The 17,217-nt window shown below is 44.3% G+C and overlaps 1 protein-coding gene across 5 annotated transcripts in view; it reads left to right on the top strand.

Annotated features, from left to right (window-relative positions):
* Nucleotides 1-17,217, top strand: part of lypd6b (LY6/PLAUR domain containing 6B) — a 187,709-nt gene that overhangs the window by 165,652 nt on the left and 4,840 nt on the right. For all 5 annotated transcript variants that reach the window (XM_041200059.1, XM_041200054.1, XM_041200056.1 and 2 more), the window contains 2 exons: nucleotides 9,142-9,295; nucleotides 10,962-11,060. In XM_041200059.1, coding sequence (XP_041055993.1) covers nucleotides 9,181-9,295; nucleotides 10,962-11,060 — 214 coding nt within the window. In that variant the 5' untranslated portion in view covers nucleotides 9,142-9,180. The remainder of the gene's footprint in view (nucleotides 1-9,141; nucleotides 9,296-10,961; nucleotides 11,061-17,217) is intronic.

The following is a 17,217-nucleotide window of genomic DNA, read 5'->3' as shown; positions in this document are numbered from 1 at the left end:
ATCCCCTCCCACGGCACCTTCCTATGCAACCGCAGAAGGTGCAACACCTGCCCCTTTACTTCCCCCTCCTCATCGTCCAAGGGCCCAAACACTCCTTTCAAGTGAAGCAGCACTTCACTTGCAGTTCCCTCAATTTAGTCTACTGCATTCGCTGCTCCCAATGCGATCTCCTCTACATTGGAGAGACCAAATGCAGACTGGGTGACCGCTTTGTGGAACACCTTCGTTCTGTCCGCAAACATGATCCAGATCTCCCTGTCGCTTGCCATCTCAACACACCACCCTGCTCTTATACCCACATGTTTGGCCTGCTGCAATGTTCCACTGAAGCTCAATGCAAACTGGAGGAACAGTACCTCATCTTCCAATTAGGCACTTTACAGCCTTCAAGACTTAACATCGAGTTCAACAACTTCAGATCATGAACTTTCTCCTCCATCCCCACTCCCTTTCCGATCCCTGTTTTTTCTAATAATTTATATATTTTTTAAATATATTTTTCTTTTCCCACTTATTTCTATTATTATTATCAAATTTAATTCCATCCATTGTTTTATCTCCACCTTTTAGCCTATTCAGATCCCCTCCCCCTACCCCACCCCCACTCTTGCTCATCCTGCTTTCCACCCTTAATGTCACCATTAGCACATCCTTTGGCTAATATCACCACCGTCAACACCCCTTTGTCCTTTTGTCTCTGATATCTTTGGCGATCTCTTCTTTGCCTCCACCTATCACTGGCCCTCTATCCAGCTCCGCCTGTCCCACCCCCCTCTAACAGCTTATATTTCACCTTGTTTCTATTTTCCTTTAGTTCTGACGAAGAGTCATACGGACTCGAAACTTTGACTGTATTCCTCTCCACAGATGCTGTCAGGCCTGCTGAGTTTTTCCAGCTATTTTTGTTTTTGTTTCAAGATTTCCAGCATCCCAGTATTTTGCTTTTATTTTTTTCCTCTTAGTACCTTGATAAGTTCAATCAAATCACCCTTTAACCTTCCAAATTCCAGGGTATCAATCCTAGTTTATGTAATTGCTCCTCATAATTTGACCCTTGGAGTCCAGGTATCATTCTGGTAAATCAACACCACTTACTCCAAGGTCAATACATCCATCCATCCCAGTACTCCAGTTGTCGAAAGTCTGGTCCACAGAGTTCGGGCAGTTTTGCTTGTGAAGTTCTTGGGACAGAAACAGCCATAGATTCAGCCAGAGACACCCAGGGTTAAAAACTGCATGGGCAAACAATGGCTTCCATTATTAAAGCTCTCTTCTTCAGACTCCCTCTGCTGGTACAAGTTGTATGGTAGCCTCATGAACAAAATGTACAATTTTTAATACACGACATCCCTTCCCTTCTTAATATATGAGAGACATAGCATGTTTCAGTGATTTGTTTCCAAAGTGTAAACAATAAACTTAAGCATAATTGGAACATTCAACTTATTACATATTCTAACTCTTCTTTTAATTTAATAATACAATCATGTACAATGAGATGATAGAGATGTTCACTAACTGAAAATAGTTCTCTTCATGCCGTAATCACTTAAGTACAGTGGACGTTTTCTCACATGTAGGATATCATCTGACATCAGGTGCGGCTTCATTTAACTGATGTACTTCTTCTGAGATATAGATGTCAGAATCTGATTCAATGCTTATGAATGGCATTTTTGTGCTTTGAATGATGATTTGTGGATCACACTTAGTAGTGATCATTGATCCTTATGTATTGGTCACAACAAATAGTTGAATGTCATAACGATTTGTTTGCTTTCCAACATGACCATTACCTTTCACCAACACTTTATCTCCTGGCTTTAGCAGTGTAACTCTAAATTTCATTTTTCACTCTGCATTTTTTTTCATTCATTCATGGGATGTGGGCTTCACTGGCTGGGCCAGCATTTATTGTCCATCCTTAGTTGCCCTTGAGAGGGTATTGGTGAGCTGCCTCCTTGAACCACTGCATTCCATGTGGTGTAGGTACACCCACAGTGCTGTTAGGAAGGGAGTTCCAGGATTTTGTCTCAGTGACAGTGAAGGAACAGTGATATATTTCCAAGTTAGGATGATGAGTGACTCGAAGGAGAAGTTTCAGGCAGTGAGTTTCCCATCTACCTGCGGTCCTTGTCCTTCTAGATGGTAGTGGTTGTGGATTTGGAAGGCACTGTCGAAGGAGCCTTGGTGAATTCCTGCAGTGCACCTTGTAGATGGTACACACTGCTGCTACTGTGCTTCGGTGGTGGAGGGAGTGACTGTTTGTGGATAGGGTGCCAATCAAGCCAGCTGCTTTGTCCTGGACGGTGTCAAGCTTCTTGAGTGTTGTGGGAGCTGCACTCATCCAGGCAAATGGGGAGTGTTCCATCACATTCCTGGCTTGTGCCTTGTAGATGGTGGACAGGCTTTGGGGAATCAGGAGGTGAGTTGCTTGTTGCAGGATTCCTAGCCTCTGACCTGCTCTTGTAGCCATGTATTTATATGGCTATTTCAGTTCAGTTTCTGGTCAGTGGTGACCCCCAAGATGTTGATAGTGGGGGATTTAGTGATGGCAACATCAAGGGACGATGGTTGGATTCTCTTTTGTTGGAGATGGTCATTGTCTAGCACTTGTGTGGCGTGACTGCTACTTGCCACTTGTCAGCTCAAGCTTGGATATTGTCTCTCATTTACTCTCATTTGGTCCTTTGTTCCCGATTGTGTTCATGTGCATGTTGATCATTAACTCTGCGGGGTAGCTCAAGAAGGTATATGCGCATAGGGTGTGCAACTATGAATGTAGCTGGAGGCTTTCTAGTAGTCGACTGGGGAGTCACTCTAATTGTGAAGAAAACAGTAAAACTCTTGTATTCATGACTTGCTCCCAGCTGTTGCCATACGTATCAGTTTTTTCAAGGTACGCGTAAATCTCTCAACTTCTCAATTTGCTTTTGGCCAACGGGGTGTGATTTTCCAGTGACTGAAACCTGGACCGTTCACACGTTTTCTGAACTCATTGCTGCTGAATGGGGTGCATTGTCATTTCTCACCCTTTGAGGGATTCCAAACAGGGTGAAAATCTGATCAAGCTTTGGGAAGATGCTTTCATTGAAGCTGACGTAACTATTTATACAACTGGGTATCTGCTGCAGTCATCAGTGATGATAAGCAGATGTTCACCAGTGGGCAAATCCGCAAAATCAACACTAATCACTATTCATGGTCATGGAGGTAGTTCAGACATCTTGAGAGGATTACAAAGATTTGACATTGCTGTTGCTTGATAAGGCAAATACTGATTAATTTTGAGCTCTATCATATGGTCAATCCCTGGGGACCATTCTTTTTTCTTAAGGAGTTGGTTGGTTTTGACAATTCCCTTGTGACTTTCATGTGCTATACTGAATTGAGGGGAGATATCCCCATGGTCCTGGCCAATATTTATCCATCAATCAACATGACAAAAAAGAGATTATCTGGTTATTATGATATTACTGTTTGTGGGAGCTTACTGTGCACTCACTAGCTGCTGTGTTCTTTGCATTTAAACAACGACTACACTTCTAAAAGCACTTCATTGGCTGCAAAGCATTTTGTGATGCCTGGTGGTTGTGAGGAGCATTATATAAATGCAAGTCTTTCTTTTCTTGCAACTTTTTTTCCTGTGATTTGATCTTCTCCCATTCCCGAGCCAATTCTGCTCACTGACCTCATCGATGATAGATGGCAATTATCCTCCATCTTCACCTGGAATTAGAAGCTAACACATAAACCTGGTTCTCCAAGGCCTTTAAGTTGCACAAATGACATAGAAATTTGTACAAGTTACCACACAGAAACAGGCCATTCAAAACAATCAGTCCTTTTTGTTGGTGTTTGCCCTCAAGGTGAAGAGAAAGTTTTCCTTTTATATTCTCCTAAATCCCCCTACATCCCATCATGCCCTTACCCTCATCTACCTTCCTGATCCACTCTTCAATGTTGACGTCAGCCAGGAGCTTCCTCGAGATGACTTGCACCTGCTTCATCTTTAAATAAAGTGTTGCGTCTGTCAGTGTTTTCTAGAGGGAGATACAATCAAGCTTCTGGATTTACTGATCTGTAGGTACTGGTATAAAATCCTTATAAACAGCTAAACTACCTGGAAACACCTGTGCAGCCTTGAAAAATATTCAGTTCAGCCCGCACGTTCAGAAGCAGAACGGTCGACAGGACACATAGGAAGTAACACTGCTTGGCTCTCAGAATTTCATTGCATGTCTTAGCAATGCTTTTATTACACTTGTACAGAAATATGCCCACTCAAGCACCATTGATGCCATTAGGGCAGCCAGCCTTGGCAGCAAGCCAGAGAATAAAAATGTATAATTTAAATCGTTCAGGCTGCCAAGCCCTTATGGAGGGCAGAATTGTCACCTGCCAGCTGGAGGGAAGTGGCAAATGCCACTGATTGCTGACTCACACAACCCCAGGACCGTAGAATGGTTCTGCCAAAAGTTCCAAATCCTCAGCAGGGTAGGCAAGACCACACACACTGCACATCTCTGCCCAGCCTGGGCACCAGCACATTCATCATCTTGGAGCTGCATTTGGTCAACTAACCCTTCACCAAACTCTCTGGTTAAGAGGGGCTCCAATGTGGTATCTTGCACCATGGTTAAGATGTCAATGGAAATGAAATTCACGGGAGATGCATAATGGGCTGATCTGATATCGCTATCACCCAAAGTCAAAACAACCCCTTTGGTATTAGGAACAGTGAAAATACTAACCATGATTCTCACGAGGAGACGTGGAGAAGTGATGCATAACTACTGAGGTAATTGCAGGAAATATTGAAGTGTCAATCCTTGATGTTGGGTGCCTGACACTGGAAACTTGGAATAGATTCCCTGTGAACTGTTCAAATTGCACACAGATCTGCTGGAAGTGTCAATACTTATGGGAGCAGATGGAAAAATGTATGCAAAACACAATATTAACAGTAATTAACTATGGACTTGCAAGGACTTGGGAAACACTGCCATAATCTCCCTGAGCTAGGCATGTTTTCTAGATGTTACAACCCAAACAAAGCAACAGAAGGGTTTTTTGTCCTCTTGAACCCATTTAATAAATACATAGAAGTTGGGCTTTGATTTGGAGTGATGTTAGTGGTAGGAATTTGGATCAATTAAGTTTCACTCGTATATAATCATCATCACAAGATATACAGAAATAAAATGATACAGCGCAATGAAGATCTGGTAACACTGTTTATTGCTGCATTCAAAGACCAATGATTAAACTCAAAGAGATTTCCTTTAACATATTATTACGGTCTCTGCAGAGACCAATAACTTTTAAAAATAAACTCAAACTTCCAGTTAATAGTTGAATAGAGGACTCAAGCTTTCATGTTTTAAAATGTTTGCTAACAAACAGAGGAAAAACACTATTGACTAAACATTACTTTTGTAGGCAACTTAACTCTAAATTACAGAATAGAACTTTTCCATTTTTTAAATTCTTTCACGGGATGCGCGCTTTGCTGGCTAGGCCAGCATTTATTGCCCATCCCGAATTGCCCTTGAGAAGGTGGTGGTGAGCCACTGTCTTGAACTGCAGCAATCCATGTGGTGTAGGTACACCCACAGTGCTGTTAGAAAGGAAGTTCCAGGATTTTGACCCTGTGACTGTGAAGGACTGATGATATAGTTCCAAGTCAGGATGGTATGTGGCTTGGAGGGGAACTTGCAGGTGGTGGTGTTCCCATGCATCTGCTGCTCTTGTCCTTCTAGATGCTAGAGGTGGCAGGTTTGGAAGGTGCTATCAAATGAGTCTTGGTGAGTTGCTTCAGTGCATCTTGTAGATGGTTCACACTGCTGCCACTGTGCGTGATTGTAGAGGGAGTGAATGGGGTGCCAATCAAGCAGGCTGCTTTGACTGGATAGTGTTGAGCTTCTTAAGTACTGTTGTAGTTGCACTCATCCAGCCAAGTGGAGGATATTCCATCACACTCCTGATTTGCCTTGTAGGTAGTAGACAGGCATTTTAGAGTCAGGATGTGAGTTCCTTGCCACAGAATTCCCAGCCTCTGACCTGTTTTTTGTAGCCACAGTATTTATATAGCTCATCCAGTTAATTTTCTGGTCAATGATCCACAGGATTTTGATTTTACTTTTAACCCCAATGAAAAACCCACTTCACAGCTATTCTTTACACTGTCCCTTAAGTTGTCACGCAATTTTTCCAGACCCAGTCCAAAGTGATTCTTAGCTCCTGAGTGCTTACTTCTGTTATTGTCCTTCCTAGCCTGGTAACTTTTAACCCAAAAACCAACTTTCACAGTGCGAGTTTTCCTGGAGACTTGTTTCTCTAGCTGGGCAAATCTTCCAGCCTCATTTTAACTACTCACGGATTTGATCTTTCCAATCCAAGCACAAGCTCCCACTCACATTCCTGCACAGTAAAACATACAGACTTTCAGCCTCTAGTTTCTCTCTCTCCTCCAGAAACTGGCAGGTTGCCTGTGCCTGTGGGTTTTCAGGGACACCTTAGAAACCCATCCCCTCTCAAAGCCCATCTCCATGGCAATGTGAATCACATGGGCCTTGTATCCAGGTAGAAATGCTGATTTGCTATCCTTGAGATCTAAACTCTCTTCTCTCTTGGAAGTAATTGGGCATTTTAAAGCACAGCTGTTTACAGCCTGACATTCTCAACATTTTTCTGGGATCTGGTCACACTGTTAGCACACAGGCTGCTGCCATTGTCTGCATGTGCAATCTTGCACTTTCATCCCATTAAGGCAGTCTGGGCCCTCTTTAATCTTTAACAATCAAACCACCCAGGCTTGCTGTCAGGCTGACTTCAGAGCAGGTCACCTGCCTTCCTTCATTTTACCCTAAATTAAAGAAAGGCACACTCCATAAACATAACAATCTTATAAACCTCACAATTGTAACAACATGTGGTCATGAATCATCTATAATTCTATTGCATACTTGCAATTATAGATGAGAAATGTTCAGTGAACAAAGACATAATGATGGGTTGGATTAACCAATTACTACCAATTTTATTACTAATATAATGAAAATCAGTCCATTTGTAAAATGCAAGAAACACTTTTCAAACCTTCCTCCAAGTCATAAGCCATTGAGCCTGGCTGATCTCACTGCATGTTTATGAATCCGGTCTATTTGTTTTAATACTGGACAAACAGGGTGGAATTGGCAAACTTGAAGGATTTAGAATCAAATTAAAAACTTGCTTGCAAATGCAAAATTAGCATTGATTTTTAATGAATTTCATGTTCGGAATGTCAGAGAATTACAGTGCCAATGATTCAGGGTTTTTTTGGTTGAATATCATGCCTTCTCCCCTTTCCCTCACCCACCTCAACATGACCATAGAACCCCAGGTGCTCCCAGTACAATGCAGCATTTGTGACTGAATTGCTGGCAGCATCAGGAGCCTCTTTATTATTTACAACGGGTTGTAAACCTTATAACAGGTTGATTTGTGCATGTCTGCTCAATTTATGCCTCCTTCAGTGGCAGCTCAGCAGCAAGTCAGCCACCACACATAAACTTAGACAAATAGCAGTAAAAACAAATGTAAACACCTTGATCAGCTGTAGAGTATGTGTGTGTGTGTGTGTCTGTGTGGGTGTTTGCGGAGTGGGCTCGAAGGGTTGAAAGGCCTATTACTGCTCTTATTTATCATGTCTTATGTGTGTGTGAGAGAGTGTGTGTGAACGAGAAAGTGTGTGTCTGTGAGAAAAGTGTCTGTAAGTATGTTTGTAAAAGTGTCTGAATGTGTGTGTGTAAAAGTGTATGTGTGTGTGTGTGTGTGAGTGTGTGTGTAGCACACACACACCACGCAACACCTCATCATGGCACCCAAACTGAAGAATCAGCTTCTTAAGGTAGATATGAATTGTTTGATTAAAGCAGGATTCGTATCTGTTAAATGAAATAAGTTTACTCTTGATCGCAGTGGATTTGGTTTGATATTCAAGCTAAATTCAAGCTTCTGTTCATTTTAAGCAGCTGTCCAGTTTTTCACGAGCAGCATATCTCGGCCGTATTTAGTGGAAGCAATGGGGGTCCCGCCCACTGGGTGAGAGCCAGCGAAAGCCCCACATCGCCTTTCTCAGTAAGGCCTGCCAAATTAAGTGCACATCAGGGGAGGCAGTGGCTGCTGCCGGTACTACACCAGATCACCGATGGACTCAGGCCCAGGAGAATGATGGTGGGAGGGGCTTGGCACCAAGGTCACAGGGGGTGGCTCTCCCCTTCCTGAGGTTCCCTTGATCACTTTGAATGATCCCCCCACAAAGAATACGCAAGCAGCCCCAACAGGGATTGCTTTTCGGGGTCCCTGTTTGGCAATTCCCTTCTGCTGGGTGAATACACTGACTCATTAATTGCCCACTTAAGGGCCTCAGTTGACACTGGAGCAGGAAGGCTGTGCATTGGCCTTCCCATCAGGGACTTAACTGGGGCAGTGACAGGAAGGTGGCAAGGTCCTCACCCACCATCCCCCTGATTAAATGCCACCCACCACCAAACCTGCCATGGGAAGGGCATTAATTTTCACCCTCTGTGTCCAATATAAGTAGGTTTGACTGTACTTAGATTTCTGATAACTAATTTGGATGTCCATAAAGTTGTAATATTGGAAAAAAATTAATTGTCATTTTACTTTGTAATCATTTCAAAGCCTCTAACTTCCAATAGGCAATGCTTGTTCATGCCAGACACTCCCAGCATTACAATATTTGTGAGCTTTAAAATAGATAATCAAAATATTAACAAGATTGGCCTGATGGCTATAAAAAGAGTATGCTGGACTTGTGCCTTAATATTCAACAATCTACCTCCAAGAATGGGTGGGTTTGACAGGCACAGCTTGATCATCATGTTAGGTGGGCAGGGAGCAAGCCCCATGCCAGGGTATCAAGCATACTAAGGAATGGTATCGCCAGTGTCCGTGGAGGTGTCTGATAGGTTGGGTCTTTATGTTGGGGGTGTGGGAGGGGTGCGTGGTGGTGGAAAGGAAAGAAGGAGTAAAATAGAAAATGGGGCCACAGCAGTATTAATTTTTGAGAAGTTTGTTTCTTATTTGCAGCAATTAGCTCCACTAAGATGTAATGCTTTCTTGTTCTTATAGGTGCAGCTGGTGCTAATCCTTAATGATATTATAGGTACTATGCTCATAACTTGCCGTCTTACAAGAGTGGTCCTCTTCCAGCTCCTCATCTACCTAGTGGATCGGGGGTTTACCAGAAATGTCAACTTTCATAATGTGAGGCCACCAATGTCCCGTAAGTAAATCTGAAAACTGTATATTGGGGAGTGTTTTTCACCCGAGGCAGGATTTTCCATTTTGAGTTGGGTCGGCGATGTCAGGGTCAAATGCTGCTCTCAGCCCCACACGGTGTCGGGAGCAGTAAACGGACATTGATTTTCTTTTTGTGGGATTGTCCAATTAAGTATGGTGGGAGCTCACGATAATAGGAGGCCCTCCAGCACTGAAGGGGCTCCAGCCTGCCATTGCAAGCAAGGGAAAGAGAGGAAGCAACCGTCTTGAGACACCCTCTCAGCACTTTCAAAATATTTGAAATAAAAGTGGCCACCACCTTTGTAGAGGAGGGTTGGAGGGGCCTCAGAGTGTTATTGGAGCATTGGCCACCCAGTCTGCTGGCAGCAGGTTGCACTACCCCCCCCCCCCCCCCCCCCCCCCCCCCGCCCAGGCATCCACCGTGCTCTCAATGCTGGGGCGGTGGGGGGGGGGACGACTCACAGGAAAACTGGAAAATTCCAGTTAGTTCCTGATCAATGGCCTTAATTGGCCTCTCATTCGATTAACAAATCGGCATTCCAGGCCTGATCTGGCCTTCAAGAAAATAGCCAGAATTTGGGACAGCGGCGGGAAGCTGGCAAACCAGCTGGCGTCAGAAAATTCCGTGCCTACCCGCCTCCCATTCCTGCCCCTATATGGGCACCAAAATCCTGTCCTTACTTACAGTGTATGTTGGAGTCAGCAATTACTTACACAATTGTTCAGCACTTCCTTCCATATTACAGTGTGTATCTATATCAATCCGACTGAACATAAGAATATAAGGAATAGGAAGAGGAGTCGGCTAGCATGATTACTAACATGTTTGGAGCAATCAATGCTACTTCTAAACTATTCACAAAATGATTAAATTTTTAATTCTTACTGCTGTGAAGCATGAGTGCTGGAAACTGTGAAACTACCGTTAAATTCTTCAATATCAATTAAAATGGAAACCAATCTGTCTGGATCAGGGGTTATTTATAAATGATGAAACAAACTATATTGTGATGAAGGGCCACATGACCTTGGTAATCTTGAACTTTGGGAGCAATATATTACATTGGTGAGGGTTTTCTTGACGAGTTTCCTGATGAATGTTCATGCTTTATATATTATATCCTATTCACTTTCATTTCACTGTTATTCCTTACAAATGTGAAAACAAATATGGCCCTCGTGCATTAACCCTTTGGGCACAACAGGCGTTACATGTCCACCTGCTGTATGGCCTTTTGTGGAGTCAAATTATTGTTGCCTATCAAAACTGACCCTGGGCACAAAGAAAAGTGAGACTGTTGCCTGCTGGGAATGCCACTGTGCTCAGCTTTGTTGTCAGATCAGGTCCTTTCTCTGAAATTTGGCTGCATTTACACCATAGCCACAGCAATACAAAGGAAGCTGCTGTGCAGTAGTGCTGCAGGTGTGGTGTAAATGCATGCCTCCCCATTCACTCTCATCTGTAGTGTGGGGAAGGTATTCTTTTCAAAGAAGATGTCAACCCAGTGATGCAAGACTGCAGGCGTGTTTCATTCAGCGCAGGTCTAAAAGTATTTATTTAAGATACTGATCATCATACTTGATATCATGTCTGTTCTACAGAATGATTAGCTGTCCACAATTTTCTGAACTTTCTCTTTTTTTCACAGCGACTCCATTTCCAAACAGTTTCAAGTGCTTTACTTGCAACAATGCTTTGGACAATTATGAGTGTAACAGATGGGCTGAAGACAAATGGTGTCCTCAACGTGAGTATCTTGTAGCCCAATGTATATGGTTGCTCAATTCTTTTGGAAGATTTACAGCTTATGGTCTGATTAATAGTCCAAAGCCTTCTTTGTAAATAGTTTGTTTCAATACCAGTAACTGCTTCACTCTGAAGCATTAAAAAAGGCTTTAATAGGTCAGTCAGTGTGACAGGATGTTTTAGTTTTACATAAAAACTTGTAGGCTGGTAAATCAAAAAACAATGTATAGCTCTGATGCTTGCTTTGAGCCAGCCATTGAAATTGTTATTACAATATTTAGATAGGCTTTAGGAGGAAATAATAATTCAAATTGAAATTTAAATATTGGTTGTTCACTGTTAGCAACTATTGTTATGCACTTTAGCCTTTTTCTTTAGTCCTGTGTTGGAGGTTTGAGATAAATGGGACAGATGTCTCTCCCAATGTACCTAAATCTGTGTAGCATAACTTTCAGTTGTCAAGTGATGCATTGGTGCTCGTGCTATTGTCAGGGATGGGAGAAATCTACAGTACAAATTGGACAATACTTTTATCCCCTCCACTCAACCTTTCCTGTCAGGAATGCCAAAGGTGAGGCAAGATTAGAGCTGCTCTAATCTGCTCATTAAATACTTAATATAATTTTAATAATTATCTTCACAAAATCTTGGGGAGATGGTGGCATAATGGTAATATCACTGGATCTAATAATCCAGCAGTCTAGGCTGGTGCTCGGGGACATGGGTTCAAATCCCTCAACATCAGCTGGTGGAATTTGTATTCAATTAGTAAATATGGAATGTAAAGCTCATCTCAGTCATTCTTTGATTTACCAGCTTCCTTGTTTGGTGGCGTTTCTGAGATAAAATTCTGCCCCATGTAATTCTTCACTTGGCTTGTGGGTGCGCGCCCAACACGCTCCGGCGTCAAACAGCCCACAATGACGCTGGGTGAGTGACTCGATGTCATCGTGCACTCGCACGATATTTCACTCGGCGAGTGTGTGCGGGTGCCAGAACCGCGTCCGTCATTAATTAGGAGGCCAGTTAAGGCCGCAAAAAAGTCATTTGATGCTGATTTTTAGTTGCCCATGCGATTTCGTGTTCGTCGCATGGGCAAAACGGGCAGGCAGCCAGCCGACAATTTCAAAAGCTTATCCACTGGCGGGATAAAAAGGGTTAGCGGCATTGCCAGTGTGAGGAGTGTGGAATTTGGTAAATAGTTTTCTGCTGGTGACTTATTGGTATATGGGAGCTTCATCTCTGTTCGGGCCTCCATTGTTAGCATTTCCAGGCTTCATTTCATGACTCCTTGGAATCTCCAAGGACCCTGGAGAATTCAGATTGTGTGGACCCTCCCCAGGTATCAGATAGCCTTCTGTTACCCTGGTAATGGGGATTGTAGTGTCTGCTGGTAGCACTTTCTCTGAGGACGAAGACAGGGGCAGAAGGGAGAGGGGGCCAGGTGCCCCAATGCAGCTTCCAGGGCAGCGGCCTGTGGGAGGAGAGGCTCAGGAACAAGGGGTGCAGGGCCAGCTGGCAGTCCAAGGTGGAAGGGGCCGCAGAAGAACCTACTATCCTGCTGCCAGGGTTTACAGGCGGCGATGCAGCTACCTCAACATGTTCGAGGTGCAATGCCGAAAGAGGTTCTGCCTCTCAAGGGAGACATCTCCATCTGTCAGATGATTGGGCCTGAGATCACTTCCAACCACATGGATGGACACCCCATGCCAGTAGCTCTGAAGGTCAGAGTGACCCTCAACTTCTATGCCTGCGGCTCGTTCCAGGGGTTAGCTCCAGTATCTGGTTAGGATTAGGAGGTTTGGGGGCCTCCGCCTGTCCGTGACCTCTCAATGCTGTTATGGGTCATCTTCTCCTGAAAGGACAGCAAAGCATTGATTAGTCCACTCTCTACCTACAGCGCCATTGCAGCCTGGCCAACCCCAGCTGAGAAGCACCTTGCAGGGCACATCAGAGTCACGGCCCTCGAGCTGCAAGGCCCTCAGGCCAAGCAGCCAGGGTTAACCCCTTTGGCCAGCTCCAGCGTCATTGACAACTGCCCCTCAGACTCTATCACCCCTGAGCTCTACTGGGGGACGGCCAGCCCTTAACACTTCAACACATTGATCCATGTCAACACTGCACTCACCCTTCCTGAGTGCAGCAGGTCATTAAACCTCTTGCAGCACTGGACCCAGGTGCGCCGCACAACATCATGGCTGCTGACCAGCACTGCCACATCGTCCCAAGCTCCTTTAGTAAGGTGCGGTGGCCTCCTCCTTCCATCCCTGGGGACATGGTTGCCCCTCCTGGCAGCCACCTCCTCCAGGAGGACCGCGAGGCACTCATCAGAAAATCGGGGGGGGGCCGAGTGCCCACCTGACCTGACCGCCCGCCTGTCATCTGCAGCCACATTTGTATCAATAATTTTTACTCTCCTGCTGACAACATCCAAGATGTCTTCATCGCTGACAGCCTTCCAGGGCCTGACTGCCGGTTTTAAACCAGCCGCTGGGTTGCCATTCGAGCCGTGGCCGATAAGCCCCCGCCCGCCCCTTCCCCACCATTGGGGAGCTGCCGTTCACACTTGGCAGGCCTTAATTGGCCCGCCAGTGTGAAATCGCGGTCAGGTACCAAATGTAAGCAGTGGGCTATTTCCTGGCCGCTCCTGGGCTCACTGACCGTGTCCGCCTGCCAACCTCAAAATTCTGGCCATAGAATTTATAACACAGGTCACAGGCCATTCAGTGTTTAAGTTCAAGTTGTGCCCCCTTCCCACTTAGTCTATTTGTTCATCTCACCCTGTTAACATATCTCACTGTTCCTTTCTCTGTGCCATGTACTTATCCTAGGAATTTCATTAAGAGCTGATGCTGAGGCCTTTTGAAAGGCCATAAATCTTTAGACAGGTAATGAATCCCAGGCAGGATTAAGTTCCTTATTTTTTAGTCTTGGCTCCTGTTGGAGCTGATAATTTGTCAGCTTTTTGTCTTGGCCCTCTGGTGGAAGAACTGTGAGTCTTTGAAAATCAGATCAGGGTGTTCACCGCTAGCTTCCTCAGTGCTGGTGGGCTGTCAACCCAGCAAACAACCCCACCTCTACAACGCAGAGGGCTTATGCTAAAGCTACATAAATCATTCAGAAAGCTCTGTGGAGACAGAAACCATAATGGCTTTTAAATGGGAAGTGAATAAATCTTCAAAAAAATAGAATAAGACTATTTTGCTTGTAACTTAATAGAAAATCTTTAGAATTAATTATATAACTTAACAGCAGAGAACTAGTATATCATCCAAAGATCCCATCTTTATTCTAATTCGTGTTGGTGATTGTTTTGTATTGCACTGTGTAAGACCAACACATGTCCAGCAACAGGCAGCCATTATTGAACAACTTTATTTACACCTCCGCAGCAGAGGGAGCAGTATAACATAATGTTGGCTATTACAATTGTATAATGGCTTAACACCATCCTATCACATTCCTCTCAGGCACCGACCCATATATTTTAACATCCGCAACCCCCCACACACCACCACCACCACCACCACCACCACCACAACCACCACCACTAAAATAGTGGAAGGAGGAATTTGATACAAGCGTGGTCTTTGTATGTCATCACTAACAGTCATTTCCACCCTTATGTGTTTAAAGCTAAGGATTGAAATGTGATGCCTCATCACCAAAACCTCTGCTTCCATGATCCCGTATTACTCAATAAAACCATGGGATGCAAGGAAGTGAGGCTAAACAAATAAGTTTTAGTATGTTGCTGTGCAAAAAGATGGCAGGCCCCAACCTGAGACTAGTCACCTCAGTATGTTTTTATTTTAAATTCTAGTACTATTTATTATGCACATGTCACATTTTCAACTGAACATTTGAGGACAAAATCATTCTAAAGCCTTATCTAGCTGTGTCCCTTTAATTAATGGTGATTGGCCTTTCTAAAAGTCATTTATTGGTGTTTTTCTTCAGATCTAATTGACATTAATTGTATACATTTCACCAGTTCCCAATTCAAAGAAAATTCAGATATCTTCCAGTATTATTTAATGACCTTCTGTCCTGTTTGGATCTATGGCTGGGAATTTTTGGACGTGGCATGGGTCCCACTGCTGGAGATGAAATGGGAGCAAAGGGTGAGCTTGCTTCAATGGGTGGCAGGACCAGGGGCTGAATTTTGTCAGCAGCAGCCAATTGAGTGGCTGACACTGGGGCTGCCTTAAAGATGATGGCCCAACCCAAGAGCTGCCAGCCCCATCACAGGGGCAGAGGCTCAGCACTGTCACTGATGGATCCTGGAGCACCTGGAGAATGAGGGGGCAACTATGTGCCCTCGAAGACAGGTAAATTGGATATAGGGTCACCAGGGCAATCAGGCAAGACCTTAGGTTACTGACAGCATGCATGATTATGCCGCAGGAATGGCCATAGCCCCTTGAGGCCCCTATGGGTGGGGGAGGCAAAGAATGCTCAAAAAGGAATCTGCCTTCCCCTGGAGCCCATCACTGGATCACTAGGGTTTAGCTGGTGGCCTCCCCACTTGAAGGAGGGTCCCCTGTCACTGGTAAAATTGCAATGGAGGTGAGACGAAGTCTTAATTGGCTAGAATTTTACAGCCCTCTGGGGACAGGATGGCAGCCAAGGCTGTAATATTGGGAGCCATGTGGTAGTGCTGTTCCTGGCATCTACCTAACCCCAACCATCCCAGCTGCAATTATACCAGTGACTGGGCAGGCACCAGGCAGCCCATTCATTTGCGGGTTACTTGAAGCCCTTAAGTGGCCAGTTAATGGGTACTGAAGAGCCTCCTCCCACTGGGATTTTACCAAGTACCCAGCCCTTCATGGCCAGGCAAGTGTGGGGAGGGGGGGGTGGTGGTGAAGGCCTCCTTGATGGGTGCCCTGTGCCTAACAAACACATCCTCATCCACAAAACACAAACCCAAATCCCCAAACAATTCTTCCCTCTTTGCCCTTGCCAACCATACCTCCACCCCCTTGCTGCTTCCTGCCAGCCTGGTCCTAAACTCACCTTGCATCGCGGCTCCAAAACTGAATGACTTCCTTTTGCTTTCGCTGCAATCCCAGCAGTGACCACCACACCCGGTGGCAGTGCTGGGACATGAGAGTTACTGGCCCTCTGATTGGCTGGCAGCTCTCTGAGGTGGGAGTTCCACTTAGTGAGGGGCGGATGTCCCGCCTCTAGCTGATTAAAGGGCTATTGGCCGTTTAATGGCTGCGGTGCGAACCTGCCATGCAGAGGGGGGCTCGCCCTTGACTTTTATGTGAGGGGTGGAACTTGAGCTCTGCTTTTACTTGACATGGGATATTTGTACACCAATATACTCATCTTATCCTGAAAGATCTATTAAAAGGCGGGTGGGGGAACGTTTAAAATAATATGTTATGACCGATGTAGTCGGTAAAGGTGAGTTATTTAAAAAATCCCTTCGGGAAACTTTAAACAACTATCATAACGTATCATTTTAAGTGTTATGTTTGAGCTACGCCTCTAAATTCAGGAGTCAGACCACTAGCTCTCTAAGGTTTTACATTAAACTAAATGAAACATTTTACTAATTTACACAGGTTAAAATATATATACACATGGCTTCAGATTACTACTACCATAACTTTTAACAAATTCTCAAACTAATCTCCATTAAGGCAACAGCAACCCATAGACTTAACCGAACACCAAGCAAAGCATTTTCACCTTACAAATTTAAAATGAGGTTCTTTTCACTTTGATTCCTGTGGAGTCAATTGGAGGCTTACAGCTGTCTTTTGATCTCACATTGCCTCAGCTCTGCACACCCGAAAACTGCTAAAGTCATGCCTACCACCACCCATTGAATGTAAATTCTCGTTGTATCACCAACCTCTGAACTAAACCTCCCTAACAATAAAACCCATTTCATAGTACCAATTTTATTAGTAATACAAACATATTGCTTGGTATCTTCTAGCTAGGTGTCACTTTTCAACCCACTTCTTGAATGCTGTATTCAAAAAATGCAAATGCACGCTATCTCTCTCACATATCAAAACTAGTACACATCAAAGCACCCAGACTAGCTAGCTGGCTTTAATCCAATTAAGACACACCCACAGACTAAACCTCTATTTTAAAAGAAAAATATTTTCCAATGATATTATATCCATTAACAG

The sequence above is a fragment of the Carcharodon carcharias genome, chromosome 12 (genome assembly GCF_017639515.1).
Source record: "Carcharodon carcharias isolate sCarCar2 chromosome 12, sCarCar2.pri, whole genome shotgun sequence".
Lineage (NCBI taxonomy): Eukaryota > Metazoa > Chordata > Chondrichthyes > Lamniformes > Lamnidae > Carcharodon > Carcharodon carcharias.
The sequence above is the reverse complement of the archived record's forward strand: the minus strand, read 5'-3'. Positions and strand labels throughout refer to the sequence as shown.